Below are 27,865 nucleotides of genomic sequence, written 5' to 3' on the forward strand. Positions count from 1 at the left end.
TGTGTGTGTGTGTGTGTGTGTGTGTGTGTGTGTGTGTAAGAGTGTCTTAGTTACAGTTTCCATTGCTGTGAAGAACCACCATAACCAAGGCAAGCCTTATTTGGGGCTGGCTTACAGGTTCAGAGGTTCAGACCAGTATCAAGGCAGGCAGGCATGGGGCTGGAGGAACCCAAAGTTCTACAGCTTGATCTAAAGGCAGACAGGAAAAGGCTGGCACCCCCGAGACTAGGAGGAGGGTCTCAAAGCCCACCCCCACAGTGACACACTTCGTCCAACAAGGCCACACCTCCTAATAGTGCCACTCGCTGGGCCAAGCATAGTCAAACCATCACAAAGAGCACGTGAGAGTAAGTGGGAGAGTGAGAGAGTGCGTGTGTGTCAAGCTTTTCTGATCCAAGTGCAACATTCTGCCACACTGGCTGCCCCACCCAGCCTGGTGGAGCAGTGCCAGAATTTCTTGCTGAGGTAAACACAAAGCCCTGTTGGTCCACATCTCATTCCGTCACTCCAGGCAACCTTTCTGATCCATCGTCACCATCACTGTCCAAGCGATATCCTATCTAACCATCCCAATAGCAATGCCACACTACATGCCATCTCCCAGCACCCCTAGTAGCCTCCCGGGACATTCTGGTGGTTGTGGAAGTCCCGGGAGGCAGCTGAGACGGCATTAGGTTATAAGCACTGGCACCTAAGGATGGCTGCCCTTTGTGGGGGAGTCCTGTTTAGGTCATGAGGGACAGCTCACTTCAGTGAGCTCTACTCTCAGATTGCCATGCCCTTTGCTGTCACCTGATGCTGGCATCAGGACATCTGTGCCACTTCCTACCTTCCGACAGAGCACCTTTGTCTCAAGGTGGACAGGTTAGAGCAGAGGGCATGAGCTGGAGCAGCCAGATTCCTTCCTGAGACATCTTCCTGATCTCTCTCTCTTTGGATGCAGCTTGCTGGCTGGGTTACCTCAGACACTTTACAGTATTACTCTCATTTCAGTGGCATTTATTGAGTCCCTACTGTATACAAGAGGTCACTGTCATCTTCAGGGGTAGAGCCAGAGGCTAGAGCTCCAATCCTCTTATTCTTCTGGAACTGAGGTAAGATATTTGGTAGCACATACCTTTAATCCCAGCACTCTGGATGCAGAGGTAAGTGAATCTGTGTGAGTTTGAGGTCAAGCCTGGTCTACAGTGTGAATTATAGGTCAGTTGAGGCTACATATAATGAGACCCTTCACATCAGGGGCAAACCATTAGGTAGGAATGAGTTTGGAGGGCTTTGGGTTTTGAGGCCAAATCTCCTTATGTAGCCCAGGCTGACCTCAAACTCTCAGTCCTCCTGGTTCTGCTTTCCCTATGCTGGGAAGCCAGTGTACACCACCAGGGCCAGCTGAGTTTTGTGTGGTTGCGTATGTGCTTCTGTGAGTGCACGTATGCATACACATGTATATACATGTGTGTGGAGGCCGGAGAACCTCAGGTATCACTCACTCCTCCTGTGCTGTCCACCTATTCTGAATTTATTTTTTTGAGATAGGGTCATTAACCTGGAGCTTGCTAAGTAGGCCAGCCTGACTCGCCGGCAGCCAGTGAGCCAAATGGGTCCACCCATCTCTGTCTCCCCAGCACTCCGGTTTCAAGGTCACATACACCACACCAGGCTAAATCTAGGTTCTCGTGCCTGGGTCCTCTGTAAAAGCAGCAAGTACTCCTAACAACTGAGCCATCTCTCCATCTTGGAGCATAATGTTCTTAAAGCAAGGCAAGACACTGGTATGCTGAAATGGATGGGGTAGGGGCCACGGGAACAAGAGTGGGAGAGAGGCTGGAAGGTGTGTGTGCTCACTTTTATTCCAGTAGTGGACGGAGACCACTGAGGAACAATGGCAGGAAGCAACGGGAGTTTTCTCTGGCAACCACAAGGAATATGAACAGGAGGCTCAAAAAATCTGGAATGTAAGGGGGACAGGGGAACAAGAAGAGAGCTGAAAAAAAAAGGGAGTTGGTAACCAGGTTGGAACCCAAGGTCTTACTCCCAAGTAAAATGTGATTTATGAAGTATTGAACAAAGACTCTTGGACTGGAGAACTACCCCCAACAAACAGGATGTTGTCGGCACCTCCAGAATCAAGATTCCAAAGCTGACCTTGGGGAAGACCAAAGGCACTGAAATATGGCTGAAATCCAGGGTGAACTGAGCCCAATTAATGTGGAATCCCAGGATAAAACAAGATTTCAGAAGCCTATGGTGGCCAAAAAGAGTTAGGAACGTTTTCACTAGGTACATGAAAATGTACATGAAGTTAGCATTTTTTTCATTACAGCTAATCACATGCAAATATATGTATAGTAGAACGTTACTGGTATGTATGTTTTCAAGGTTAACCATTTGTTATTGGATAACTTCTTGGTGTGCTCTTTCTGGGAGAAGACTACTTCTCCCACTCTCAGGATTCTCTAGTTACTATAGATCTTTGTGTAGGGTTGAAAGAGATCAAAGATGGATATATGGAAGGGATTAGAGGGAGGAAAAGGAAGAGATAAATGTAACTATTATATAATAAAAAACATTTAGATATACAGAAATAAACATTCAGAAATAAAAACATATACCTCTCTAGTTTATTTTCCATTCCCAAATAGATCATAATTTTCTACTGTGAAGAGGAAGAAGAAGAAGAAGAAGAAGAAGAAGAAGAAGAAGAAGAAGAAGAAGAAGAAGAAGAAGAAGAAGAAGAAGAAAAAGAAGAAGTAGTAGCAGTAAGCAGTAGCAGTAGCAGTAGCAGTAGCAGTAGCAGTAGCAGTAGCAGTAGCAGTAGCAGTAGCAGTCCCATTAGACAGGGACTAATGGAAAGAAATGGAGAACTGGGCTAAAAATCTCTGCCCTCAGGGTCATGGGGTTGGAAGGCCCAAGGGTTTTCAAGGTTTGCCTCCTTGACCTGTTGGTGAGCAGAGGACAGAGGTTTCATTTGCCAAGGCTGTGATAGTGGAACACTCTGAGGCCACATCACTCCGGTCCCAGGTCCAGCCCTTGGCAGACGGGCACCAGGAGGGCCAACCTCTTTGGGCAGGGCCAGCAGAAGCCAGGAGCTATACTCAGCACACTGGCAGTCTCACTGGGACACCTGGAAAAAAGGCCAGACAGGCAGTGCCTGGGGGAGGGGTGCTCACTTGCACAGGGCCCATTGTCCCATGACTCTGAGTTTGAGCTATGCGGAGGACACAGAGAGAACCTGGAACAGGGCTGCACAGGGGCCTTCCTTTGCCTCTGCCCAGCACCCATTCACAGGGTTGCTTTTATATCCTCTCTGTAAAATGCAACTTCCTCCTCCGGAAACAGAATTGACTAGAGTGAATGTCATGGATCCAGTGAGACAGATCCAGTGAGACAGATCCAGTGAGACCGTGAAGGCAAACGCTTTCCCTTCCTCTCAGCTCCACCAGGTCTGGTAAGAGCAGTAGGGGCTCCTGTCCCTACAGACCTAGAGGCAAACCCAGTAATCTCTCTGAATCCACTGTTGTCTTAGGCCCTAGTAGTCTGAGACCAGCCTGCACCTAGTAACTTCTCAGGATTACCGTTTCAGGCCGTGTATATTCATTCTCATGCCCTGTACAGACCTGGGATCTTTTTGGACTGGGGATAGTCCGTTGCAGCGCTACCCACCAGCCCTGTAATCTCTATCTGACCTTGCCAAGTCTCCACCTTTTCCTTAGAAAAGTGCAATTATCGATGAGTATCTCTCTTCTCAGTCCTACCTAAGTCAGCCGCCGAACGCTGAGCCACGCTTAGAACTTGGAATAGTGGCGAAGTTACTTTGTTGCAACTGTTAGTGTGTGTGGTTATTTCCAAAAGAGCATTGTGCCTGGCGGCTTCTAAGTGTCCACTAAATGCGGGGCGTGGCCACAGGCCACTCGTCGGCCTGGGGTGACTCTGTGTCCCGCCCCACTCCTGATCCGCCCCCATGGGCGGGTCCTAAGGTGTCTTAACGCGCCCGCCCGCAGCACCCGGCCTCGGTCACTGCCGGTCGCTTCCTGAGCCTCCTCTGGCTCTGTGTCTCTGTCCTCAGCGTCCACGTCCTCGCCCGACCGCGCCATGGAGGGTTACCATAAGCCAGATCAGCAGAAGCTCCAGGCCCTGAAGGACACAGCCAATCGCCTGCGCATCAGCTCCATCCAGGCCACCACCGCGGCAGGCTCGGGGTGAGCGCGCGCTTCTGGCGGGGCGGGGAGCCGGGTCCCGCGGCCTCGCTGGCTCCGTGTCGCTTAGCACGATGTCGCCACGAGGGCGCGGTCAGATGGCGGAGCCTTCCGCTGCTCCGGAGCGGCCGAGTTCGGCCGCGTGGGCCTCGGTCTCGCGAGCGCCTCCAGCCGGCCCGGGCTTCCCGGCTCCCGCTGCACCCGGGTGCGCCTCCTCGCTCTGAGGCTGCAGCCGGGAGGCCACCATGACTGCTGGCGGGAGAACCTGCGCACGTGTGGGCTCCAGCCCTCTCCACCAGCCAGTTGGTTCCTCTGGTTTGCAGACAGGGAAACTGAGGTTCCGGGTTTATATTAGTTGGCCAAGGTCACAGCAAGAGCTGGGATTTCAGCCCTTGCAGTGTAAACAGAGAGTATATGTAGAGGCCACCATTTTGCAGGAGACTGGGGGCCCACCCTTCTCTGCATCTCTAACCACGCTCCGTTCCTCGACACTTTCTGCCTCTCCTATCTGTGGGCTGGGGTCCTGCTTTGGATCTCGGAGCTGCTGGAGACTCAGGGTGGGGGTAGGGAGATGACTTGAGGATGCAACAACGAGAGAGTCTAAGATGAGACCCGAGGCAGGAGGTTGGAGTGTGGGTCTGGGGAGAAGGGGGTTTGCAAAGCTCGTAGAAGGAAGGGGCGAGGCCCACGCGGAATGGGAAGTTCTTGGGTAACGGTGTTTGCACACTGGGTGGTTTCAAGAAATTCTGAGGTCTCCATCGGGCCTGGTGTAAGACCTGACACAGAAAAATGCGGGCTTCTTGGGATGGTTTGGGGGACCGGGGAGGGAGTTTTCAGGAATCCAGCCAAGCTGTGAGCTTAGAACAAAGACCAGGATTCTGGATTCTGGCCAGTTCCATACAGAACATATTATTAAAGGAGTGCCTCTCTCCAGTCTTTTACCATGGTTTCCTACTTACTTACTGTGGGTCCCCTTGTGCTTTTAAGACGGAATGTCCTTAGAAGATTTGAACTGGGAGCCGTTGGCCACCCAACTTCCCATGCATACTTTGGACCTGTTATCTGTCTTGGTTTTAGATAGCTGCCTGTGATGTACGGTGTTCCCTGCCCAATTAGAGATTTGAAGTCCTTTCAACACTGTCCTCTCCCTATCTTAGCGCAGAGTAGGTCTTCACATCCATTTCCTTTATTGCTTGTTCTTTACTAGCCCCTACATCTCCCTCCAGGTCTGAAGTTAGTCAGAGAGGCGGAGAGGTTGACTGACTGGTGTCTGTGCAGCTGAGCATTTTAATACCCGTGTAGACTTTTTCAGGATAAGGGAGAAGCTAAGTGGCTATTCCTGGGTGAATTAGCATCCTTGATTTGCATTCTGATAATCAGTTTACACACGGAGACACTGAAGTATAGTATGCTAAGTTGATTTCCCCAGACTGGTAATCAGTGGCTATTTAGTTAGTACTGCCTGTTACCGGGCTGGCCTACAGAAAGTCCTCTTGGGCACATGGGCTGCATCAGGCTGAAGGCGCAGGGAAAGTCAAGTTCAGTTGGAAAGAAACTAAGTAACATTTACAACTCTACCCGACTTACTTCCAAAGCAGGGGTGGTCTCCAGGGGGAAGAAGGTTGAGAGTGGCTACAGAGTTACATTCATGTTTACATTGTAGCCTTAGGCATTCATTGAACTCTGAGAGTATCTGTGTGCAAAGGGAAGAGGTGGGTGTGCAAAATATGAGCTTGTTGCTTGCTTGTTACGGTATCGGTTTTCCTTGCAGAAAAATACTACTTGGAGAACTCTTGTTTTTCAGAAGGAAGTAACATTGCTCCTCAACCCCTGTCACATGAATGATTTTGAAACGTGTGTGTGCAAAGAGTGTGTGGTGTACAGAAAATATTTGGGGAAGATCTGAGACGTGAGTGTATTTTGGCTCCTGAACGTTTATTTGGGGGCTCACTACAGTGAGGGAACTCATCGAGTGAAGGCAGGCTCGGCTCTGAAGTTCTGACCTAGTCAGTTGCAGACAGCTGAACTGGCCACCCAATCAGTATGTCCTGTCTTTTGGGACGATTTGGATGATGGTTTCAGGATGGCAAGAAGTCCTGACTGGACAGCCTTCCTTTATTATGTCATCAGCACTGCCTACAATGCTGACTTCACCAGGCCAAAGAGAGCAAGTACGCTGGCCTCTGTGTGGGGAGCTGGGTGGACAGCACATGCACGGGTCAGACTCTCCCCGGTCATCTTTTTCTGCATGCAGAGGCAGCTGTGGCAAGGGTCCAAGCTTTCTCAAAGAAACTCCAGTGACCTTGTCAGGAGTGGCCAGGTTGCCCTCACCTTGCAGACCTAGGCTGTGTTAGTCAAATGGAGGCAAGTGTCATCTGAGGAGGTACCAAAGTCAGGCCTCATTTAAAGGGGAAGTAGTCTGTGTTTTCAGCTAGTCCCTTAGGCTTTGGGGCGAGTACCTGGGAGGCGAGGGTAGATCCAGACCTGGCTTATGAAAACAGGAGATAAGTCTAGCCTATCTCTGCTCCGAACAGCAGCTGTACATGTCAGAAAGATCCTAACTTTCTCAGAACTTCCATTTCTCCATCTTTTTTTTTCTTCCCCCATTACTATAACAGGATACATGAGGCAGTCTAACTACTAGGAAAAAAAAAAGTGTTGTTTTTTTTTTGTTTGTTTTGGGGAGGTTTTTTTTGTTGTTGTTGTTCTTTTTTGGTTTTTGACTTCTGAAGATAAGGTTTCTCTGTGTACCCTGGCTATCCCTGAAGTCGCTTTGTAGACCAGGGTGATTTTTGAGCTCACAGAGGTCTGCCTGCCTTTGCCTCCCAAGGGCTGGGATTAAAGACGTGTCACACACACCCAACCTCCAAAGAAAATGGTTTTTGTTTTTTTTGTTTTTTTTTTTTAATTTGTTTATTTTGGTTGGATTCGTCGTTGTTCTTAGATTTCTTTATGTGTATGAGTGTTTTGCCTGCATGTATGTATGTGCACATGTACATGCCTGGTACCTGCGAAAGTCAGAAGAGGACGTTGAACCCCCGGAACTAGAATTATGGATGGTTGTGAACTATCATGTGAGTGCTAGGAATGGGACCTAGGTCCCTAACAAGAGCAAAAAGTAATTTTAATCCCCTAAGTCTACACTCCAGCCTCAAGACAAGGTTGTTAAGGTCTGTTGGTATTGTTGTTTGTTTTTGGTTGGTTATTGTTGTTTAAACTTACAGTTTTAGATGGAGAAAGTTCAAACAGCATATGGGTGAGGCTCATGGTGGGAATATGTGTGAGAGGAAGATACACAGTTAAAGAGGAAGTTGGAGACCAGGGTGGGGGGCAGCATCTCACAAACTACAGTACCTCCAGAAAGTATAGCCCTAGTTCACCTAAGGACCTTCTCCAGGGTTCCGCTCCACACCACCTCTACGCTCAGGACCAAACTTCCAACGGGAAACATACAAACTGCGTCCAAACCGCAGCTTTCAAATCCAGCCCCTTCCAAGTAAAGCTGAGGGTTCAGAGTGAGCAGGCCCTGGGTCTGCAGGACATGGTTATTCCTCCAGTTCTAGCATTCAGGAACATTCTGACCAGCTGTGTAGAGGGCTCTCTCAGGACTCTAGCCCCTGTGTGGAATCAGCCTCTTCAAGCGGAAAAGGGCCTCCAAGGGTCAACTTCTAATTTCAGGCTGCCTGGGGCCTTCCGACTCCTGCCCCTGCCTATCTGACTGAGGCAAGAGCAAAGCGGTTGAGATTGCCCCAGCAGCAGCAGCAGCAGCAGCGTTTCTCAATTCAGGGTGAAGACACCTGGCGGCTCTTGGACTACTAGGCTCTTTGCCTGGGTAACCTCTGAGTCAGCAGAGCTAACGGCCAGTATTCCCTTAAGGCTAGGAACAAAGGGTGGGCCCTACACTAGTGTCTGCTGGAGATGACCTCATGGCTTCCTGTGAACTCAAGCTGGCTGGCTCCTAGACTTGGCCCAGTGTCTCCAGAGCCTGGTCCTGCAGAATCAAGAGCAGTTCTCTTCTCTCAGTATCCAGGACATCTCTAAGGCTAGGGACCTAAACAAAGCTGGGGTTTTTAGGTAGGGTGCCCTTGTACCCAGAGGTGGGGTAGAGCAGAGCTCACACTGGGGTCTCTTGCTCCGCCTCCATGGGTGGGTGAAGAGCGTGACTGGTGCAGGCGGTACAACTTGTCTAGGAAGTACAGACTGACTCCTGAGAACGTCACCACTGGGCTTTCTGAATACTGTTGTCCTTCTGCAGACAGATCTGTAACAGCTCGGTGGAGGGGCACTTTGCAGAATGAAAGGTTTTAAATGTACACTTTTGGCTCACAATGTTTCTGTGGTACTAGAGAGTGGACCAGGCAAGTACTCTGCCACTGAATTGCACTCTTAGCTAATCTACATAGTTATCAAAATTAGCGAACTTATCACTCCTAACTTTAAGACATTTCCCGCCTCCTAAAGATCTCTCTTACCCAACCGCGGTTTCCTTCTCATCCCACACTGAGTCAGATTTCTGTCTCTGTAAATTTAATTCTTCTGGATATTTTATCATAATGTAATTGGACAGAATGAGGGCTTTTGGGTCTGGCTCCTTGCACAATGGTCGGCTGTCCATGTGGTAGCATGACTTTTTTTTTTTTTTTTTTGGTTCTTTTTTTCGGAGCTGGGGACCGAACCCAGGGCCTTGCGCTTCCTAGGCAAGCACTCTACCACTGAGCTAAATCCCCAACCCCGTAGCATGACTTTTCATGCTTGCTTCCTTCCTTTCTTCCTTCCTATAGCTCACCATCCTTGTACGTCACATTCATTCATGAGTCTCTCTTACCATCCTGCTTTGTCCTAGCTCTGCTGAAGGCAGGTACAGGTCACCTGGCTTCCGAGGACCCTGACAGTCCCAGCCTCGGAAGGCGAAGTCTTTAAGACTTGGTCTGTGTTTGCATCCATGTAACCATTAACTTAAGCTGACTCAGAAGAGGTGAAGTGGGACGAAGATCCTAAGAAATGGTTTGAGGTCCAGGGTTAGGTTCGTTCTGGGTGGGAATCAGCTCAGTGTCTGAGGGACGTCCATCTGACACCCTGAACTTATTGAGAAACAAGGTCTTGCTCTATAACCCTGGCTGGCCTGGAGCTCGCTCTATAGAGGAGCAGGCTGTCCTTGGATTCATTCTTGCCTTTGCCTTGAAAGTGCTAAGATTACAGGTGTGCACCACCACACCCACCTTACAAAATATACAGTGGGGAGGGAGATACAAAATTGCTTTATGCAAGCGTGGGGACCTGAGGTCAGATCCCTAGCACCCACGTTAGGGTGGTTAGTGTGGCTACACAATACCTGTAATACCAGTGCTGTTAGGAGAACCCCAGGAGCTCACTGGCCACCCTGTCTAGCCAGTTAGTGAGCTGCAGTTAGGGAGAGACCCTGTCTCAAGAATCAAGATGGGAGGTGATAAAGAGGGAGGTGACTGCTTTGTCTGTCCCCTTATCTTTCCTTATCTCCTGTTATCCCACAAGACACCCTGAATGCACCTTCATTCTGTCTTTATGTAAATGCATACGTTACAAGTGTTTATGTTCACAGAGAATGTGGTCTTCTCTGTCCTATCTCTGATAGACCTTTTTTCACGCTGTGTTAGTGAGGTGACGATGTTGGGTCTGGAAAGGGTAAGTCACGCATCGCTACTGCTGCATGGTACTCCTCTGTATTTCACTCCTCCAGTCTGTGGGAGCATTCCTGTCTGTTCCTTGGAGCACATTTGGAACATATGATTGCATTCCTGTTTATGTTGCTATACATTGGCTCGCTGGGTTGTGGAGAATTTGCCTTTCCGCGTGTTCCTTCTGTGCAGCTAAGTGCTCAGGTTTTCGCCTTCTTGAACAAGTTTGGGTAAACTGTATTTCCCCAGAATGTCATGTGTCTTCAAATCTATTTCCATCAGGCACCTCAGAATACTTGCCGTATACTCAGTGTACCTTGAGTTCTATTTAAAACAACAACAGTGCTGGGCAGTGGTGGCACACGCCTTTAATCCCAGCACTTGGGAGGCAGAGACAGGCAGATCTCTGAGTTCAAAACCAGCCTGGTCTACAGAACTAGTTTGACAGCAGAGTTACACAGAGAAACCCTGTCTTAAAATCTAAAAGGGAAGCAGACACAGACTGACAGACAAAAGGTGGCTAGATTTTCAGTCTTCCAACTGCTTCACCACCCCTGTGAGGTAGCTTTGGGGCTAGAAGTGTGGGGTGCTATTAGAGGGCTCGTCTTTCTCAGCAGCCTTGGCTCCAGTCCCCAACACTGTCTCTGCAAATAATAATGATTTAGAGAGAACTAGCTCTTGGCTCTCGTTCCATATATTAAATACCGGCTTACTGTTTCATGGATTTCTGAGGGTTTTCTTTATCTTATGTGTATGGACGTTTTGCATGCAGTGATGGCAAAGGCCAGAGGAGGGCGCTGGATCCCCTGGTACTGGAGTTGCAGACGGTCGTCCACCTCCATCATGGGTGCTGGGAATTGAACCTGGATCCTTTGGAAGAGTCATCAGTGCTCTCAACCTCTGAGCCATCTCTAGCCCCTGTTTTATTTTTAATCTTTTTTTCCGGGCTGAAGTGTTAGCTCATACCCTATAAGCATTAGGACCTGAGAGCCCTCAGAACCCGTGTGAAGAAGCTGGGCCTGGTGTACGCTCAGGATTCCATGCAGGTGAGGCAGAGACAGGTGCATCATGGGACTCTGCGGTTTGTCTCGAAAATCAACTAAGGTGCACAGTGCCTGAGGAAAGACCACCGAGGCTCCTACAGGCATGCACAGACGTACACCTCAGCCCGGTTGTACTTCGTCAGCTTGAGTGAGACAGTAAAAGGCCCCTTGGGCCAAGGCAGCGTTTTTAAACAAGCAGCCGAGCCTGTTTGTAATTTCTGTGCAGCACAAAGAGCAGGCAGCAGGGTAAGGACCTCCACCTCTGCTCCGCCTATATCTTCATGTGGACTCCATACAGCGGCGTCTGGCTCAGGCAGCCTGGACTGCAAGGAGAATTCAGTCCTTGAAGCCACAGGTCCCTAGGCGTCTGGCCCCAGGGATGGTCTAAAAAGTTGGGCTTCAGAGTGGCTGTGTCTCCTCCTTGCTCAGCACCACACAGTTACAGCATCTTCTCCCAATCTCTGGCTTGTTCTTTTTTCTTTCTTCCAAGATTTATTTTATGTATGCGAGTACCACTGTCGCTGTCCTCAGACACACCAGAAGAGGGCATCGGACCCCACTGCAGATGGTCGTGAGCCACCATGTGGTTGCTGGGAATTGAACTCAGGACCTCTGGAAGAGCAGTCAGTGCTCTTAACCCCTGAGCCATCTCTCCAGCCCTTTTGGCTCATTCTTTTCTCCTGCATGGAGTGACTCGGGTGAACCAGGGTCCTGGCCTATAGGTGAGTAGTTGAAGGCCCGAGAGGTTTGGCAGTGGCCAACCAACTCTTTCACTGGCTTTCGCTGGATTACCCAAGCACCTCTTCACAGCACCCACATTCAGAAACAAAGAAGCTGAGCGGTGGGGGTGGGGATGAGTAAGTCACAGGTCCCATGTGCAGCCTGTATTCCCACTCAGAAGGCACATAGGGTAGCTTACTGGGTGTGAAGGCTGCATCAGGGGCCAGATGTGGTGCAGGTCTCCTCCTTGGGGCCTAATAAAGAAAGCTTAAATCAATGATTCGTTCCTCTTGTTAACAAGATCTCTCCCTCCTTGCGTCCTCCGTGTGAGCCTGGGCATTCCTCTGCCACAGACTTCGCTGTGCCATAGTTTCCTCTTAGTTATGGCCATGCAAGAATGTCACCCTGGGGTCAGTAGGCGGAGTCCCACCCCTATCTTGCTGGGCACTTCCTTCCCGACTGGAGTTTCCTCACAACTGCTGTAAGGTTCCTCATCCCCGCCTCAAATTTTTATTACACTCATTTTTTTTTTTAAAGATTTCAGCTGTGTGTCTGTGTATGGGTGTATGCATACGCCTGTAGGTACCCATGGGGGCCAGAAGGTGGGGTTACAAGCAGCTGGGACCAGACCTTGACACTTGTGGAAGAGAAGTATGAGCTCTTAGCTGCTGAGACATCGTAGGAACGACGCTGTAGTCAGAGGCGGGCGGGCAGTTGGTCTGGGTGTTGTGCAAGTGAGGTTGGTGCTGGGAGCCGGGGGCTAGGCTCCCTGTGACACAGGCAAGACTTTCTCTCTCGTTCACGTGTCCTCACCTCCCTCTTTTCAGGTGTAGTGTCTTTTCCCCCATGACCAGGAGCTCATAGAGATGGTTAAGTATGAGGCTACTGTGTGTTGGGAACTAAACCAGCATGGGCCGGTCTGGACTCCTTTACTAACTTGTCTTTGCTGAGAGCAATTTACCCCTGACCTGATGGGGAGCCCCCGAGGGGAGGAAGCTGCTGTGGTGACTCCCGCCCAAGGCTGCATGTGCCCTTGGGCTTCGTATCGGCATGTTTTAGTGTGAATCGTCTGGAACAACAACATCAGGGCCGAGCTGAGCTGCATGTGGGGGAGGCTGACCGTAATAGAGTATGGCTAGGCAGACTCCGGAGTAAGCCAGGAGCTGCAGCCTCTGGCCCCGTTCCCAGGGTAGGGACCAGGTTAATCAAGTGATCCTGTGAGACCTGAACTAATCTGGCCTCTAGGATATAATCCTCGCACGTTCTGAAACCATTCAGCTATTAAAACGAGACTAAAATAGAGACCCTACCACTCCAGAACTGGAAGGGCAGGTTCTTGCCTTGGCCAGCCCCACCTCGGCTCTTGTCCACCAGGCGGAAGGGTTTTTACCTTTACGATACGAGCTTGTGTGTTGCATGGCTCTGAGTGCTAGCTTTCAGAGTGTCCATTCAAAACACAACCAGAAAACTAATGTCCGATGTTTCGGGTTTACAGACCTCCCCTTATCCCTCTGCCCTTAGCCCCTGGGGACCCTGTGCTGGGCAGAAGGCTTCTCATAAGCAGGTGAACTCTGGGCAGTCTCTTTGGGTGGGCTCCTTGGTCACTTATCATCCCTCTAGGAACTCCTAGGTAGGGACTAAGCTCCACCCTCACACTGGGTACTCTGGAAGGCATGGCAGTCCCTGGGACCCATTAGTCACTCCAGAGCCTAAGCCATCAACAGTAGCCTCCTCAACCCATACCATGTTTCTAAGGAGTGGGAGTCCCTGGCTCTGATGGGCCAGACCCGTGTGAGTCTCCTTACAACAGGCATCCCCAGGCCTCTGACACATGCCAGAGTGGGTGTTGTAGGTCAGAGTCTCGGGCCATGATACTCATACCTGTCTTCTCTCCTTGGCCACAGACACCCCACATCATGCTGCAGCGCTGCCGAGATCATGGCTGTCCTGTTTTTCCATACCATGCGCTACAAGGCCCTGGATCCCCGAAACCCTCACAATGATCGCTTTGTGCTCTCCAAGGTAAGAGCCCTGCTGCCTGCCACATCTACCTGGGCCTGGGTCCTGTGAGGACCCTGGAATGGTGAGTGGCTTTGGAGGAGACCCACCTGTTCAGTGTAAGCCTCAGCCCATTCCTGCCCACCTGCTGGTCCTACTCCTTCATGCCTTGTGCCGTTCTGGTTAATTGAGCTAAGGAACCAATTTCTAAAATTAATGGACTGCTCTCAGGTAGCCCGAAAGAGTCTTCAAAGTGGGGTATGGGGCAGCAGCAGGACCTGTGCTTGTGCTGGGTGTGTGCTCAGTTTTTGACGCTTAACAGGCAGCACTCAGTCCAGGTCAGAAGGTCTGGATCCTGCCTGAGTCCCTCTGCTGTGCCAGCATTCTGGGGACCAAAGTCTGCTCACCGTGTGAGCGACACCCCGCTGCGCCTTGAGAGTTGCCGACACCCTGCCTTGCCTCTTCTGGTAAAAATCCAAACCACAAACCATACCACAATTGCCCCCAATTCCACCTGTCCTCTGGCCTGGCTCAACAGCCTCTGGCTCCCCGAGGCAGGCTGTAGGGCTTAAAAGTCTGTCCAAGTATGTTCCATGCCAGAAACAAGGGTGAGGGTGGCGGCTGCCTGCTGGGGTTTGGGCCAGCGCAGCTGCACGGCTGTGCCCCCTGCACCTGTCATGGCGCCTACCCACTTTTAGCTGTGGGAACTTTGGGCTGAAAACCAAGAGTCTGGAGAGGAATGAAAGGGGAGAAGCCTTCTCTGGCTTCCTCATCTGAAACAGATACCCTGGTTGGCCTGCTCAGCCAGGCCCCAAGCACCCTATGCAGTGGGAACGATCCCAGCAGCTCTGCCTGTGACCCCCTCCTTGTGCACCTCCCCCACCCACAGGGCCATGCAGCTCCCATCTTATATGCAGTCTGGGCTGAAGCTGGCTTCCTGCCCGAGGCAGAGCTGCTGAACTTGAGGAAAATCAGCTCTGACTTGGATGGGCATCCTGTCCCGGTAAGTCCCCCCGACGGGCAGCCTCCTGGACCTCTGCCTCATCTTCCTGCCCTCCACGAGGGAGAGGAGTGAGGCAGAGAAGCCAACTCTGATGAGGAGGGAAAGTGAGGGATGGGGAGCACGTTGTGTGAAGAGGAGAGGTCCCTAGAGAGGCAGTGACAAGGTGGTAGCGAAAGGCACCTAGGGAAGGAAGCAGTTTGCACCTCAGGGCCACGTTGGTAGCTAGCATATCGCTGGCACAGTGATGAAGTCACTGGGGCCGGGCACTCTCTATTATCTGTGATATTATTTTATCTCTATTACTCACCTCTAGCTACCTTACATGGTAAGCCGTGTTTATACATGAGGCCATTAAGGCTCAGAGAGGTTTTGTTTCTACCCTGAGGTCAGATAGTTCACTAGAGGACAGGGTTTGGAATTGAACCCACCCCCGTAGCGACTTGGTCGTGTGAATAAGAAGGGCCTTGTGCAGGGAAGAGGGCTCACTCACTGGCTCTGGGTGGGGATGCTGCCCTGACTGCCATGGTGTGTGGGGGTGTAAGTTGGAAACAAACAGCTCTTTACTGGGCCCATGAATAACTGGATCTCTCTTATGACAGAAACAAGCCTTCACCGATGTGGCCACTGGCTCCCTGGGCCAGGGGCTGGGAGCTGCGTGCGGGATGGCATACACAGGCAAATACTTCGACAAAGCCAGGTAACCCCTGTGCCCTTTGAGGGGGATCCTCAATGGCTCAGGCTAAGCCCCACACACATTGCTGCTCTTCTTACGTGATAGGGGCTAAGTAAAATAAATTCCTTCTGCTCTCAAAGCCCAAGAGATGGTGGCACAGGCAGCGCCTTTTCAGATGAGACAGATGAGACTCAGAGGACAGAAGGGACCTGCCCCGGGGTCTGACTACCAGGCCACATTTGCTCCCCGGTGCTACCACACACTCGGTCTAGTGCCTGGAAGTGTTGGTGGAGCCTGCCACCCCACCCCCACGTCTGACTGGGCACCAGGAAGCTTGGCCTGGACTTTGCGTTAGAAGAGGATTAAATTGTGTTCCAGAGGGCTCCAGGGTCCTTGGGTCACCTCCCATTGACTAGTAAAGAAAGAGACTGCAGGCTGTACCCACACCCTGCTAGGTCGGTTTAGCTCTTCTAGCACCAGGCTGTTTGAAGAACTCCCAGTGCCCTCGGGACAGATTCCAGCCACTGATCTGCTGTGGACAGGTTGTGTCTAGGAAGCAGAGTATGTGGGAGGAAGACTGAGTGCTAATTTTCAGCTAGATAAGCCCCTGTGAGATGAGAGAGGCGTGAGGAAGAAGTAACTAGGGAGAATACTCACATAGATCCTCTGGTCTCGCCCTGAGTGTCAGTCCCAGAAGGCATACCCACAGTCCCCAGGGGCCCCGTGGGCAAAGAGCTTCCTAGGAAGACTGGAGGGGACTGGCCTATAGCCAGGCACATTCCACTTCCCCAAGGCTAACCCTGCAGAAGAGTGGCCACAGCCAGGTCCCCCCTGAGGACAGGTGGCTACAAGAAACTTGACTGTTCTCCCCACACGCTGGAGAGCATCTACTGTTTGAAGGAAGTTCCTCAGGGGAGGGGAATTCCAAGTCAGTCTCTAGGAGAGCCCTAATCCTTCCGAGACCCAACCTCTCAGTCCAGGGTCATTGGGATGACAGCCATCGCAGCAGTTCCCACCTGAGCTTTAGGGCTAGTGTAGCCCCACCCAGAAGTGACTCACTCTGAGGTGAGGCGTCTCAGAGAATGAGGTGTATTCTTAAGAATATTTTATCTGGCCTAGAACCATAGATGTGAGTTAATTATTCCCTACAGTTGCTTGAAATAATTCCCCGTGAAGGATCATTTCCTGACCTCAACATAATAGAACAAGCCAGTGTAGCGAGAAGGGCTTCAGTGGGTTCCCAGGGGCTGTGTTGGCTTAGAGCCAGAGCTGGCTGAGACCTGGGCCCTCAGACAGTACCCAGAGGGTGAGGGACTCAGATCGTTAGAACACCAAGAGATTATCAGGCACAGCCAGGCACCCAGCGGTAGCATGCTGACAGAACTGAGTGGGTTACGGCCATAGTCGTCCTGCAAGCTCTTTTAAAAGTTTTGTTTTATTTTGTTTTTTAAGATCATTTATTCTTCAACAATAACAACAGCAAAGTTTCTCAGTGTCTTCAAATTCCTGGTGTGTTACTCTTTGAGATTCAAGGACAGTTTATAAATCATTGTCCCAGGGTTTTCAAAGTGACAATACTTAAAACCTATTTCTTTTTTTAAGATTTATTTATTCATTATATGAGCACACTGTAGCTGTCTTCAGACCCACCAGAAGAAGGCATCAGATCTCATTACAGATGGTTGTGAGCCACCATGTGGTTGCTGGGATTTGAACTCAGGACCTCTGGACGAGCAGTCGGTGCTCCTAACTACTGAGCCATCTCTCCAGCCCCCTTGAACATATTTCTAACCGTCTTCACGATCTATAATTTGCATAGCTAACATTCTTATTTATAAGAATAAAACATACTAAGTTTAGTAGCACTTCCAAAAAAAACTAGAGCGATATTCAATGAAAAACATGATTTAAAATTCAAGGTCTCCCAGAAGACAACGGGCCCCATGCAGGTATTGTCAGTTCAGCACAGAGAGCAGCGATTTAAAAAGAGAGAAAGAAATGCAGCGTATGACTTTGGCACTTTATTTTATTATTTATCTATATTTTGCTAAGTTGCTGTGGCCAACCTTGAATTTCGGACCATCCTGCCTGTTTCTTTTCTTAACCCTTTCCCTAGTTTAATTCCTCTAATAATATATTTCTTGCACACCAAGTCTTCATAAGAAGGTTTACAAATTTAAGTTCACATCCTGCTCTTTAAAGCGCTGCCCCCTCTCTCCTGCCCCTCCCCTCCCCGCACCCCCACAAGGCAGATGTGCACAGCATCTGAGGCAAGGTGTGTCGGTCAGAAGATAACTAAAGGGTGATGAGGCATTGGGTACCATTACCCACTGAGCCCAGAACATCCTAACAGTCTATCACGAGACTATCATTGTCTCAGTGTTAAATGAGCAAGCCCTGTCTTAGTGACTGTATCATGTCCTGTAAACATGTGTCCTTTTGCCTGCCTTCTGTTGGACGTGCAATGTGGTTTCCAGAAAGTTCTTATCCAAGCTCATGAGTTCGCCCGTGCAGACCCGACCCTTACTTGTTGTTTAGTTTCTCCTCTAATCTAGTAGGGCTTTTGTTTCTGCTCTCTGGAGAGTAGAGTAGCTGGAGTTCATCACGGTTACCATTAAGCCTTCCTGCTGGACAGTGCATGGCTTCAGTCCCTCTGTTCAGGCTGTAAAGCGGGTGAGTCAAGGCTACAGAGCGAGGCCCTGTCTTCACAACAAGAACCGAATCGCACACATCAGGCGGGCACCTCTACCTGAAACTGCTTTGGTTTTTGGCTGGCCTAGGTCTGTAGGTTTTTAAGCACATCTCATATGTTTGATTTTTTAAGTGAAGGCCTTCATTATAGTAAGTTAACAATTCTTCCACTGAGTTGTTCCCCAGCCCAAACATCTTTGAATTTTTCGAACCCTGACTGGGTGCCCTTTTAATTAACAGTCTCCAGGCAGCGACACTAATACCTGTATTCAAATGATCCATTCTATAATACCAATCCCTAACTCTTGACCAGTCAGTCATCTCCAGCTAGGGTTAACCCAGGCCTCTCGACACCCACATCTAATCACAGACTCAATCCTAGCATCTCAGGACCTTAGGGTCCCCTCCTCACCTTAGTCTTTTGACCCTATGGGACCAGCCTTGCCTCTGATCTTGACAGAAGAGACTATGCTGTAACTCTCCTGGCTCCTGTCTGGCTCTCTGGATTGGTGTCGAGCATGTGACACAGCTATTCAGCCCCCCAAGAAGCCCTTTCTGGAGGTCAGGATCCCCGTATGCCTGCCTCTCTGTCCTCTCTGTCATGAAGATCCTTTGGGGAGCTGCTGCGTCCGGCCAGTGCTCCTTTGGGGTGTTAAGGCCCCTGGTAACCTGCAGGGAGAGAAAAGGCACCATAGGAAAACCAAGTTCCAAAAAGGCATGTGTCTGACATATGGGCCCTCCTGGCCAGGGTAACCAGCGGCTCCATGTAATAAACAGCTTTCAGGAGAAGCCCCAGGCAGGAAGCAGGAAAGGAACTCTGGCCTGGGCCTGTGGGAGTGCTGAGTCATGCTGACAGCCCTGGCTGCCTGGCACTGGGCCTGCAGTCAGTTTGAGGGCCTTTCTCAGGAGTCGGGGGTATCTGTGTCCTCTGTGAGCCTGGCCCGGCGGAGCCACACAGCTGGACAATACTAGGCAAGGTCAAGGGGTACCCCACCCCCATCCTATGACCCCCTCCTCCTGCTCGTATTTCTATATAGCAAGGATCTGCCTGCCAGTCCAGGATACAGTCAGACGTGAGGCCTTCAGACAGGTCCTTTGACTGTGGAATGTTTTCCGGGTCTCTGGATCTGGGGAGTTCCTCTCAAGAAGGTCACTCAGTTCAGGGCATCAGCCATGACACCTCTACCTTACCTCCAGATCCTCACCTCTTCTGGGGCTCCTGAGTCTCTGAACCAGTTCCCTGCCTCCATCCCCACCCCTCTTCACCCCACCCTCCCCTGGGGGGCCAAGGAAACTTCTGTTCTCTGCGTGCTGTATCCTGATTTCACCCTCTCACCTTGCCACTCTGCTTTGAGAAGACCACACTTGCCTGTGTTGAGAGGAAGCCCCCTGGAGAAAGGCCCAGGACAAGTCCTGGGACTTCAAGAGAGCCTACCCATGAGGCACCTGGTCCCTGTGCTGAGCCAAGGTCCCATCCATCGTGTCCCCGCTGGAGGGCTAGCCTCAAGCCCATTGAACCACTCTTCCTTGGTTTCCTCTTGGCCCAACAGCCCCAACCCTGATTCTGATTGGTGAGGTGTGGGCTGGGCATTAGGATCCCAGTGATGCCGTTGACCCTCCCGTGTCCCCGTTTTCCACTCTCCATACTCACAGGCGGCCGTCTGCACCTCTGCCCGATAGGTTTTCTGGGAAAGGTGGTGTTGAAGGCTTTACACCCCTGGGAGGAGAGGGACCAGCCCTACAGCCTGCCTTTTGTCCACAGCTACCGAGTCTATTGCATGCTGGGAGACGGGGAGGTGTCCGAGGGCTCCGTCTGGGAGGCCATGGCCTTCGCTGGAATTTACAAGCTGGACAACCTCGTTGCCATTTTTGACATCAACCGTCTGGGCCAGAGCGACCCAGCCCCGCTGCAGCACCAAGTGGACGTCTACCAGAAGCGCTGTGAGGCCTTTGGGTACGTGTGAGCGGCTGTGGCCTGAGAAGGGCTGCTCTAAGGCAAGGGTTCTTTCACGTGGGTGCACAGCTTACCGCCTAGACCCGGTTGTACACAGGCTCAGTGAGACTAAAGGGCATGAGGCAAAGTTGGGCGTGAGGATGGGACGGGGACCTCATGTGCTTGGCAGCCCCAGCCAGCCTGGAGGTAGGGACAGGCCTCCTAGAGACATGGCGTCAGGCTTTCTGAGCGTCCCACCGAGCTTTTCACTGGCAGTGAACTCAGAACCAAGTGTTGCAAAGTAGGAAAGCAAGTGCCAGCCTCGGTGGCTCTGAGGTGCCACACCGACAGAGGGGGACTCAAAGGAACAGGACATGAGGGTCTGGGTGAGCATCTCGAGACCTGTGACTGTTGGTGTCTGTGTGTCACTGTGTGTTTTGCTGAGGGAGGGACTGGGACCTCATGTATTTGGCAAGTGCTAATGCTTCACTGAGCTAGGTATATACAGTCTTTATTAATATGCCTAAAAGGCCTAGCTCAGTGCTACAGTTCTTTCCTTGCCCGTACAAGTCCTTGGCTTCAGTCTTCAACCGGCAGTGAGATGTTCGGGTCCACAGTGCTGTCCCAGTTTCTTGCCACGTGGTAGATCACGTGATTGAATATAAAAGCTTGCAGCTTCTGTGGAGGTCAGGTGTGCCCTCCACATAAACACTGAGTCGAGCATTCTGTGAATCTAATAACAGGCGGGTTCCAAACATTGCCTACAAAGTGGCTCTCAGAAGGAAATGAGTGGATCAGGACAAAAAAGACCCCGCATGAGCCAAGCTTTGGACTGCTTGGAAGGAGGGAAATTAAAAGTAACCAAAGGACGCAGCACAATGTGGGGAAAGGAAGTCCATCTAGATTGGAAACAGTAGCGTCTTAGGCTTTCCAGCTGGAGTTTGGCCATGGCCGGCACGCAAGCGAGCTCCCAGATGCTGGACCACATCTTTCCCGAGGGCTTTCCAGGGTACTCTGGCCCCTGGCTGCCCCTTACCCTGTGCTACCTCTGTCCCCAGCTGGCACGCCATCATCGTGGATGGGCACAGCGTGGAGGAGCTGTGCAAGGCCTTTGGTCAGGCCAAGCACCAACCAACAGCCATCATTGCCAAGACCTTCAAGGGCCGCGGGATCACAGGTCTGTGTGTGAGCCTCCCCAACCTTGAGCCTGGAAAAATGCCTGCCTTTCGCTGTTCCCTAAAGTGACTGGTCTTAGTGTAGGGTGTCACTTAATGGAGGGTCCCTGCCCGCTCTGGCCCTCTGCCCTGGGTTGCAGTGTAGCATGCCCCGTAGAGCCCAGGGGCTCCTGGGAAGACCCTCATTCTACCCCCAAAGAAGCAGTGCAATGGAGGGATGTGTGACAGAGGCCTTCACCAGTCTCTAGACGAAGGCTCTCTGCTCAATCGTGAAGCAGGCACCCTGCGCAATGCCAGGGGTGGACTCCAGATCCCATGGTCTTGTTTAACCCTTGTCTCCTTTGAGATGGAAAAATCAGAGTATAAGGGGTCAGAGACAATGAGAACCCTCACCCTAGTTCAAAAGGTGGTTAAAAAAAAGACAGAAGATAGGACCAGGAATATATGGTTTCTATGCCTCTGTCCCAGCACCTTGATGGTGGGGACAGAAGAGAAGGACAAGGTGACCCCTCAGCTACTTAGTAAGTTTTAGGCTAACCTGGGCTATGTGAGACTATGTTTCGAAGAGGAAGAAAGAGCTGGTAAGATGGTGTGGTGGGTAAGGGCGCCTGCTTCCAAGCCTGACCTTCTCTGGTCTTCAGTTTTGTCTTCTGACGGCGATCCCCCGACCCCCCAAACTGAGTCTGAGATCTCCAGCAGACTTGTAAGCATGGGCTGTGGAGACGGAGGCCAGGGCCTGCGGGGTCAGTGGCAAAGGGGACACACATCTGCCCACACATGGTTCCTCCTCCTCCTCCTATTCATCCGAGCCATTTCCCTGAGTGGTGTCCAGAAGTCCCTTTCTGTGACACCACCATTGCCCTAATTTTCCTCTGTGGACATTCTAACCTGACCTGTCTTCTGTCCCACAGGGATCGAAGACAAGGAGGCGTGGCACGGGAAGCCCCTCCCCAAAAACATGGCTGAGCAGATTATCCAGGAGATTTACAGCCAGGTTCAGAGCAAAAAGAAGATCCTCGCCACGCCCCCTCAGGAGGATGCCCCTTCCGTGGACATTGCCAACATCCGAATGCCTACCCCGCCCAACTACAAAGTGGGAGACAAGGTGCCCAGATGGCTCTTTTGTGAACTGGCTGGAACTGGGTTGGGCCTGGTTCTTTGGTCTCCCACAGATGAGCCTTCTGGGGGGCTATGAGAATGAGTGTGGCAAAGAGGGGAGTTCGGGCTCCTTGTCTGCTCCCTGACTGGGGAGTTATGTGGCTGTAGAGGCTCAGAGAGGCCAGGGGACTTACCTAAGGTTGCACAGTAAGCTCCTAGTGGAAATGATTGCAGAGTTCAGGACTGCTTCATAGTCTGGAAAAAGCTAGGCAGAGCTGTCTCGATCCGAGGCTTTTCCTTGAGAAACTCATCGTGAACTTTCTGACTCAGGCCCTTGTCTTCCCATGTATGGGCAGTTCTAAGTGTTACGGGCCTTGTTTTCTGTTTCTCTTTTTGTGTTTTCCGTTTCTTTTTTTTTTTTTTTTTTTTTTTTTTTCCGAGCTGGGGGTCGAACCCCGGGCTTTTCGCTTGCTAGGCAAACCCTCTACCAATGAGCTTAATCCCCAACCCCAGTGTTTTCCGTTTCTTGACACCAAGTTTCACTGTGAAGTCCAAGCTAGCCTTAAGTTCAAGTACTCTGGCCTTTGCCTCTCTGGTGCCGGAGTTACAAGCACGTGCTGCTCCCATGTTCCTATTTTTATCATCCCTCAAAAGCTTCAGAATCCCCCAAGAGTCAGACAAAACTCTAGACCCCAACCCTGTACATGCCTCGGTGGTACTCAGAGTCCTTGTTTCTCCCCACAGATAGCCACCCGGAAAGCCTATGGATTGGCCCTTGCCAAGCTGGGCCACGCCAGTGACCGCATCATCGCCCTGGATGGAGACACCAAAAATTCCACCTTCTCAGAGCTCTTCAAAAAGGAGCATCCAGACCGCTTCATCGAGTGCTACATCGCTGAGCAGAACATGGTGGGTACCTGGGTAGGCTGAGGAACACAGACAGCACAGCCGTGGCACTGCCGTGACAGGGTAGCAGCAGGCTGAAGCCCTCTTTCTCCCTCGGGCAGCCATGTTGGCAGTGCCAGGTGATAGCCGTGGGTCAGCTGAGAGAAAATCACAAGAGTAGCTAGGACCCCCTTTGACCTTGGGTAGCCACTTTTGGGGATGATTATTCCTAAGGGATAGTTACACACGGGAGGAGCTTGTACGTAGGACAGATATTCGTAGTAAAGGGGACCTGCTGGTCTATCTATAGAGTCTATTTTTTCTAAAAAGATGGGCTCTCATGTGGCCCAGGATGCCCCAGATTTCAATATGTAGCTAAGGCTAGTTTGAATTCCTGACCCTCGTCTGCCCCAAGTGCTGAGGGTACAGATTGCACCATACCTGATGTCAAAGGAAACTGAATTAAGAGCTTTGAAATGATTATTTCAAGTCAGAGGAGCTCGGGGTTGGGAAACGGATGGCAGGGTCGCGGGTACACAGGGGCCTCTCGAGTTTGCATGCTGGGATCTCTTCCCCCACATGGCCTCGGGAGGGCTCTGGGCTCCCTGTTCTTTAGGGCTGACCTGGCTCCCCCTGCCCTCAGGTGAGCATTGCTGTGGGCTGTGCCACACGTGACAGGACAGTGCCCTTCTGCAGCACTTTTGCGGCCTTCTTCACACGCGCCTTCGACCAGATCCGCATGGCCGCCATCTCCGAGAGCAACATCAACCTCTGTGGCTCCCATTGCGGCGTGTCCATTGGTGAGTTGAGACCTGGCGCTGGCACTGGTAACCTTTCTTGCCTTGAGCCAGTGAATGTGGGAGGGCACGTTGGACCCAGGGAGCCAATCACCAGCTTCTTTTCCACACTCCAGGGGAAGACGGGCCCTCGCAGATGGCCCTGGAAGACCTGGCCATGTTTCGGTCGGTCCCTATGTCCACCGTCTTTTACCCAAGTGATGGAGTTGCCACAGAGAAGGCAGTGGAATTAGCAGCCAATACAAAGGTTAGTCACGTGGCTGCTCTTTTGGAAGCTATCCCTTCCACAGAGGCAAAAGAGGAGGCCAGCACAAGGTACAGCTGGTTACCTGCTTCCTAGGAAGGCGTTTTCTGGCCGTGTCTCTGATGTCTGTATACCTTAAAGAATCAAGACTGAGAAGAAGAAAACATACCGTTCCTATTGCATCATGGCAGACATGGCCAGTTGATGAGCGCTCTGCCGGTTTAGCCACCGGTGCTGTTTGCCCTCCTTGAGAAGAAGAACAGTAAATGGAGTCTCGTATTCCGGGGCAATAACTGCTCTGCCACAGACTGGCATATAGAGTTAGTTTCCTGTGTCTCACCTGAGAGCCAGGGCCAGCCTTGCTGGGGCATTCTGGGGAATAGCCCCACCGGGAAGCCAGGCCAGTCCACCTTCTAGAAGTTGCTTCCAGTCTGAGATTAGCCAAGCTGTGGTGCTTCTTGTGTGTTCAGAGGGGCCATCTACAGAGAACAAGCCCCACGTCTCTGCTCTAGCACCCGGGACAGGATGACCGTGCCCAAGTTTATAACTGGCTGATGGCTGGAAGGGGCTTGTATCTAGGAAGAGCGAGTGGCCCTCTAGAAAGTGCCACCCGTGCCGGTCTAAGATCTGTCCTGTTTCTCAGTTTATCTATTCCAATCTCAGGGCATCTGCTTCATTCGGACCAGCCGCCCAGAAAATGCCATTATCTATAGCAACAACGAGGATTTCCAGGTTGGCCAAGCCAAGGTGAGTGCCCTGCATGCATGAGAGAACCCAAGAGAGCCACCCACCCTGTCGCTTCTCCTACTTTTAGAACCTGTTCTGGCCACTCACTGTCCTACCTTGTCACCCTTAGGTGGTCCTGAAGAGCAAGGATGACCAAGTGACGGTGATCGGGGCTGGTGTAACTCTGCACGAGGCTCTGGCTGCTGCAGAGATGTTGAAGAAAGGTAAGAAACAGAGACCAGGAAGGTCCCAGCCTGAGCACGGCCTACACGGCCCAGGTTACCCAGAATCTCTAGTTAAGGCTGATAGCGATAACTGAAGCCACCCTATTATCCCAGTATATCAGATCAGAGGCCTTGGAGCCTGCCAGGGAAACTGAAATCTCAGCTCGGCTGGGCGCTAGTTAAATGAGTTATTCACCATCTGCGTGTCTCAGTTTCCCCATGTGTAACCTGGTACTTACCCTTTATGACCGGCCCGAGGCCTTAGGTGTGCCTCGACGTTCACACTGTTACTATTATAATGTCAGCTAGTGATGTGGTAGGGACCAAGTATCAACCTCCTCCTCCTCTCTGTAAGATCACCAGACATATCACATCCCAAGCTTCTGAGCACCCCTTCACCAAAGCCCCTGGACAAAAAGCAAAGGGTAGTTGCTTGGTTAGGTGGCCTCGGAGTGGCCTGTGCCGTGTGGGGGCGAGCAGGACTGAGGCTGTAGCAGAACAAGCCCGAGAAGTCAAGAAAACCCCACCCGGGCAGAGCATCTAGGCGGCTGGTGTGGTAAGCTAGCTTTTCTTCTGAGAAGGTCGCTCTGGCTACAGCTCTTCTCCCTGTTACCCCAAAAACCTTCCCGCTAGATCAGTCTTCCCTTTATCTTCAAAGGCATAGGGGGATCGGAGCCCCCATATTCTGCTCTAACAGTCAGTCCACAGGGCACACAGCTGACCCCTGTCTCCCAAATGCTAGATAAAGTGAAGGCTTGCCCCAGAGAATAGTTCTTCCTAGGCCCGAGACACCCTGGTCAGGATAAGGGGTCACTGCAGTTCTACCACAGGGGAAAGCCCAGCACCCAGCCTTTCTTTTAGCTGTGCTCTGGTCTCCCTCACAGAGAAGATCGGCGTCCGTGTACTGGACCCCTTCACCATCAAGCCCCTGGACAAAAAGCTCATTCTTGACTGTGCCAGAGCAACCAAAGGCAGGATCCTCACCGTGGAGGACCACTACTATGAAGGTAACTGGAGCTGCGCCCAACCAGCTAGGGAAGATGAGCGGCCGGGGAGCCAAGCGGCGGACTGGCTTTAAATTCCTCCGAGGACAGTCCGCCTTTGCCACTCACGGCACTGGCAGGGGCTCATGGGGTGGAGCAGCCAGCATCCATGAGTTAGCTGAGTCCCTAAGCCAAAGCCTAAAGCCTCAGAGGAGCCCAGGTCTCAGCTGTGCTGTGAAGGCTCTGGGTTTTCTAACTACAGCTGAGCTCCTGGGCCTTAATTAGATAAGGAGGTAAAGTAGATGTCTGGGCAGAGCAAACAGGAAAAGCAAGGTTGAGTGTCTGAGTGTCCGAGTCCTCTAGGGTACATCCCATTTTTACAGAAACCTCTGAGGAAGAGATGAGCTGAGACTCTAAGGGGAAGTGCACAACTTGTGGGAGTCAAGCTGACCACCCCCTGTACCATACATACATGGTGCGCACACACACTAAATAAAGAAGTGTTCGAAGCATTAACTGAAGGGGCAGGAAGGACTTGGCATTCTTCCAGAGACCCCTGTTCAATCCCTAGCACCCACACAGCAGTTCACAACCATCTATAGCTCCCCAGTGTCCTCTTCCTGCCTCTGAGGGCCTGGGGCAAGCATGTGGTTCACAGACGTGCAGGCAAAACATTGGTACACATTTAAAAAAAAAACAAAAACCCTTTGTTTTCAATTACATAAAGCTAAGTGTTGAGGCAACATCCCTTTAAATCCTAGGACTCAGGACGTGAAGATAGGTGAATCTGAATTCAAGACCACCGTGATCTATCCACCCAGGGAGTTCTAGGCCAGTCAAAGCTACAAACTATGATGTAGGGCTCCAGTGGTAGAGTGTGCATGAAGTCCTAGGTTCAATCCCCAGCATGCTGCTGCATAAAATCAGTCAAGGGGCCTATGCCTATTATCCCAACACCCAGGAGGTAGAAAGAATCAGAAGTTCAAGGTTGTCCTAGACTACAGGGTAAGTTTGGGGCCATCCTGGGCTATGTCAAAAGAAAAAAAATGACAAAATGAGAGTGCACATTTGATTAGAATAAGTAATGAGAATCCTGATTGATTAGTGATGTCTGCTCTGGCAAGGGTGGTGGTGCACCTGCAGTTGTGTGGTCTCTGCCATCTCTGGCTCAGGACTAAGACCTCTCTGACTTTCCTCTGCTCAGGTGGCATAGGCGAGGCGGTATCTGCTGCCGTAGTGGGCGAACCTGGAGTCACGGTCACTCGCCTGGCAGTCAGCCAAGTACCACGAAGTGGGAAGCCAGCTGAGCTGCTGAAGATGTTTGGTATTGACAAAGACGCCATTGTGCAAGCTGTGAAGGGCCTTGTCACCAAGGGCTAGGAAGGACATGGGATGCCGGGTGGGTGAACTACACATTCCGGGGATGTTCTGGCAAAGGTGCTCAAGGGTGTACCGAGTGGAAAGGTAAATATATGTTTTGAGAAAAAAATTAATCCTGACTGTTTTTTTTTTCTTTGATATGAACATATCCAGTATGGGGAGGGAGAGGGGAAGAGAGCTGGCTCTCTAGGTTTGAGGGGTCAGGATCTAAGGTGTCCCCCAGGATCCCCTTCTCCAGTTCAGCCTCTGCAAAGCCAGAACTACTCCCAGGGAACACCCACTGTAGCCTGCCTTTTAGCCAGACTAGGATCCAGCCCCTTTCCTCATCACTGTACCCTAAAGGACTCTGTGGAGTTCTCTCTGCCTTATAAAACCTTCCTGATCCTTCTTAGCCGCCTCATGCCCCCCAAGGTCCCGCAAGGCTTCCTTTTATAGGTGGCCCACT

General features: G+C 51.3%; 1 protein-coding gene across 1 annotated transcript; it reads left to right on the forward strand.

The window, feature by feature from the left end:
• Positions 1-4,032: 4,032 nt before the first annotated feature.
• On the forward strand, positions 4,033-27,533 carry Tkt (transketolase). Its single transcript, XM_032918543.1, has 14 exons — positions 4,033-4,196; positions 13,515-13,632; positions 14,498-14,611; positions 15,211-15,308; positions 19,738-19,929; positions 20,967-21,085; positions 21,995-22,188; positions 22,926-23,090; positions 23,710-23,866; positions 23,980-24,110; positions 24,771-24,854; positions 24,964-25,057; positions 25,942-26,064; positions 27,245-27,533. The coding sequence occupies exons 1-14, from the start codon at positions 4,090-4,092 to the stop codon at positions 27,418-27,420; spliced, it is 1,872 nt and encodes a 623-aa protein (XP_032774434.1). The 5' UTR covers positions 4,033-4,089; the 3' UTR covers positions 27,421-27,533.
• The last annotated feature ends 332 nt before the right edge of the window (positions 27,534-27,865 follow it).

Source organism: Rattus rattus, chromosome 13 (genome assembly GCF_011064425.1).
Source record: "Rattus rattus isolate New Zealand chromosome 13, Rrattus_CSIRO_v1, whole genome shotgun sequence".
NCBI classification, from domain to species: domain Eukaryota; kingdom Metazoa; phylum Chordata; class Mammalia; order Rodentia; family Muridae; genus Rattus; species Rattus rattus.

What these genes read in the sequence shown, in the direction of transcription:
- Tkt (XM_032918543.1), top strand. Translation starts at nt 4,090, where the DNA reads ATGGAGGGTTACCATAAGCCAGATCAGCAGAAGCTCCAGGCCCTGAAG. An exon ending in ACCACCGCGGCAGGCTCGGG is followed by an intron (nt 4,197 to 13,514) that starts GTGAGCGCGCGC and finishes CCTTGGCCACAG; the next exon opens with ACACCCCACATCATGCTGCA. An exon ending in AATTAGCAGCCAATACAAAG is followed by an intron (nt 24,111 to 24,770) that starts GTTAGTCACGTG and finishes TTCCAATCTCAG; the next exon opens with GGCATCTGCTTCATTCGGAC.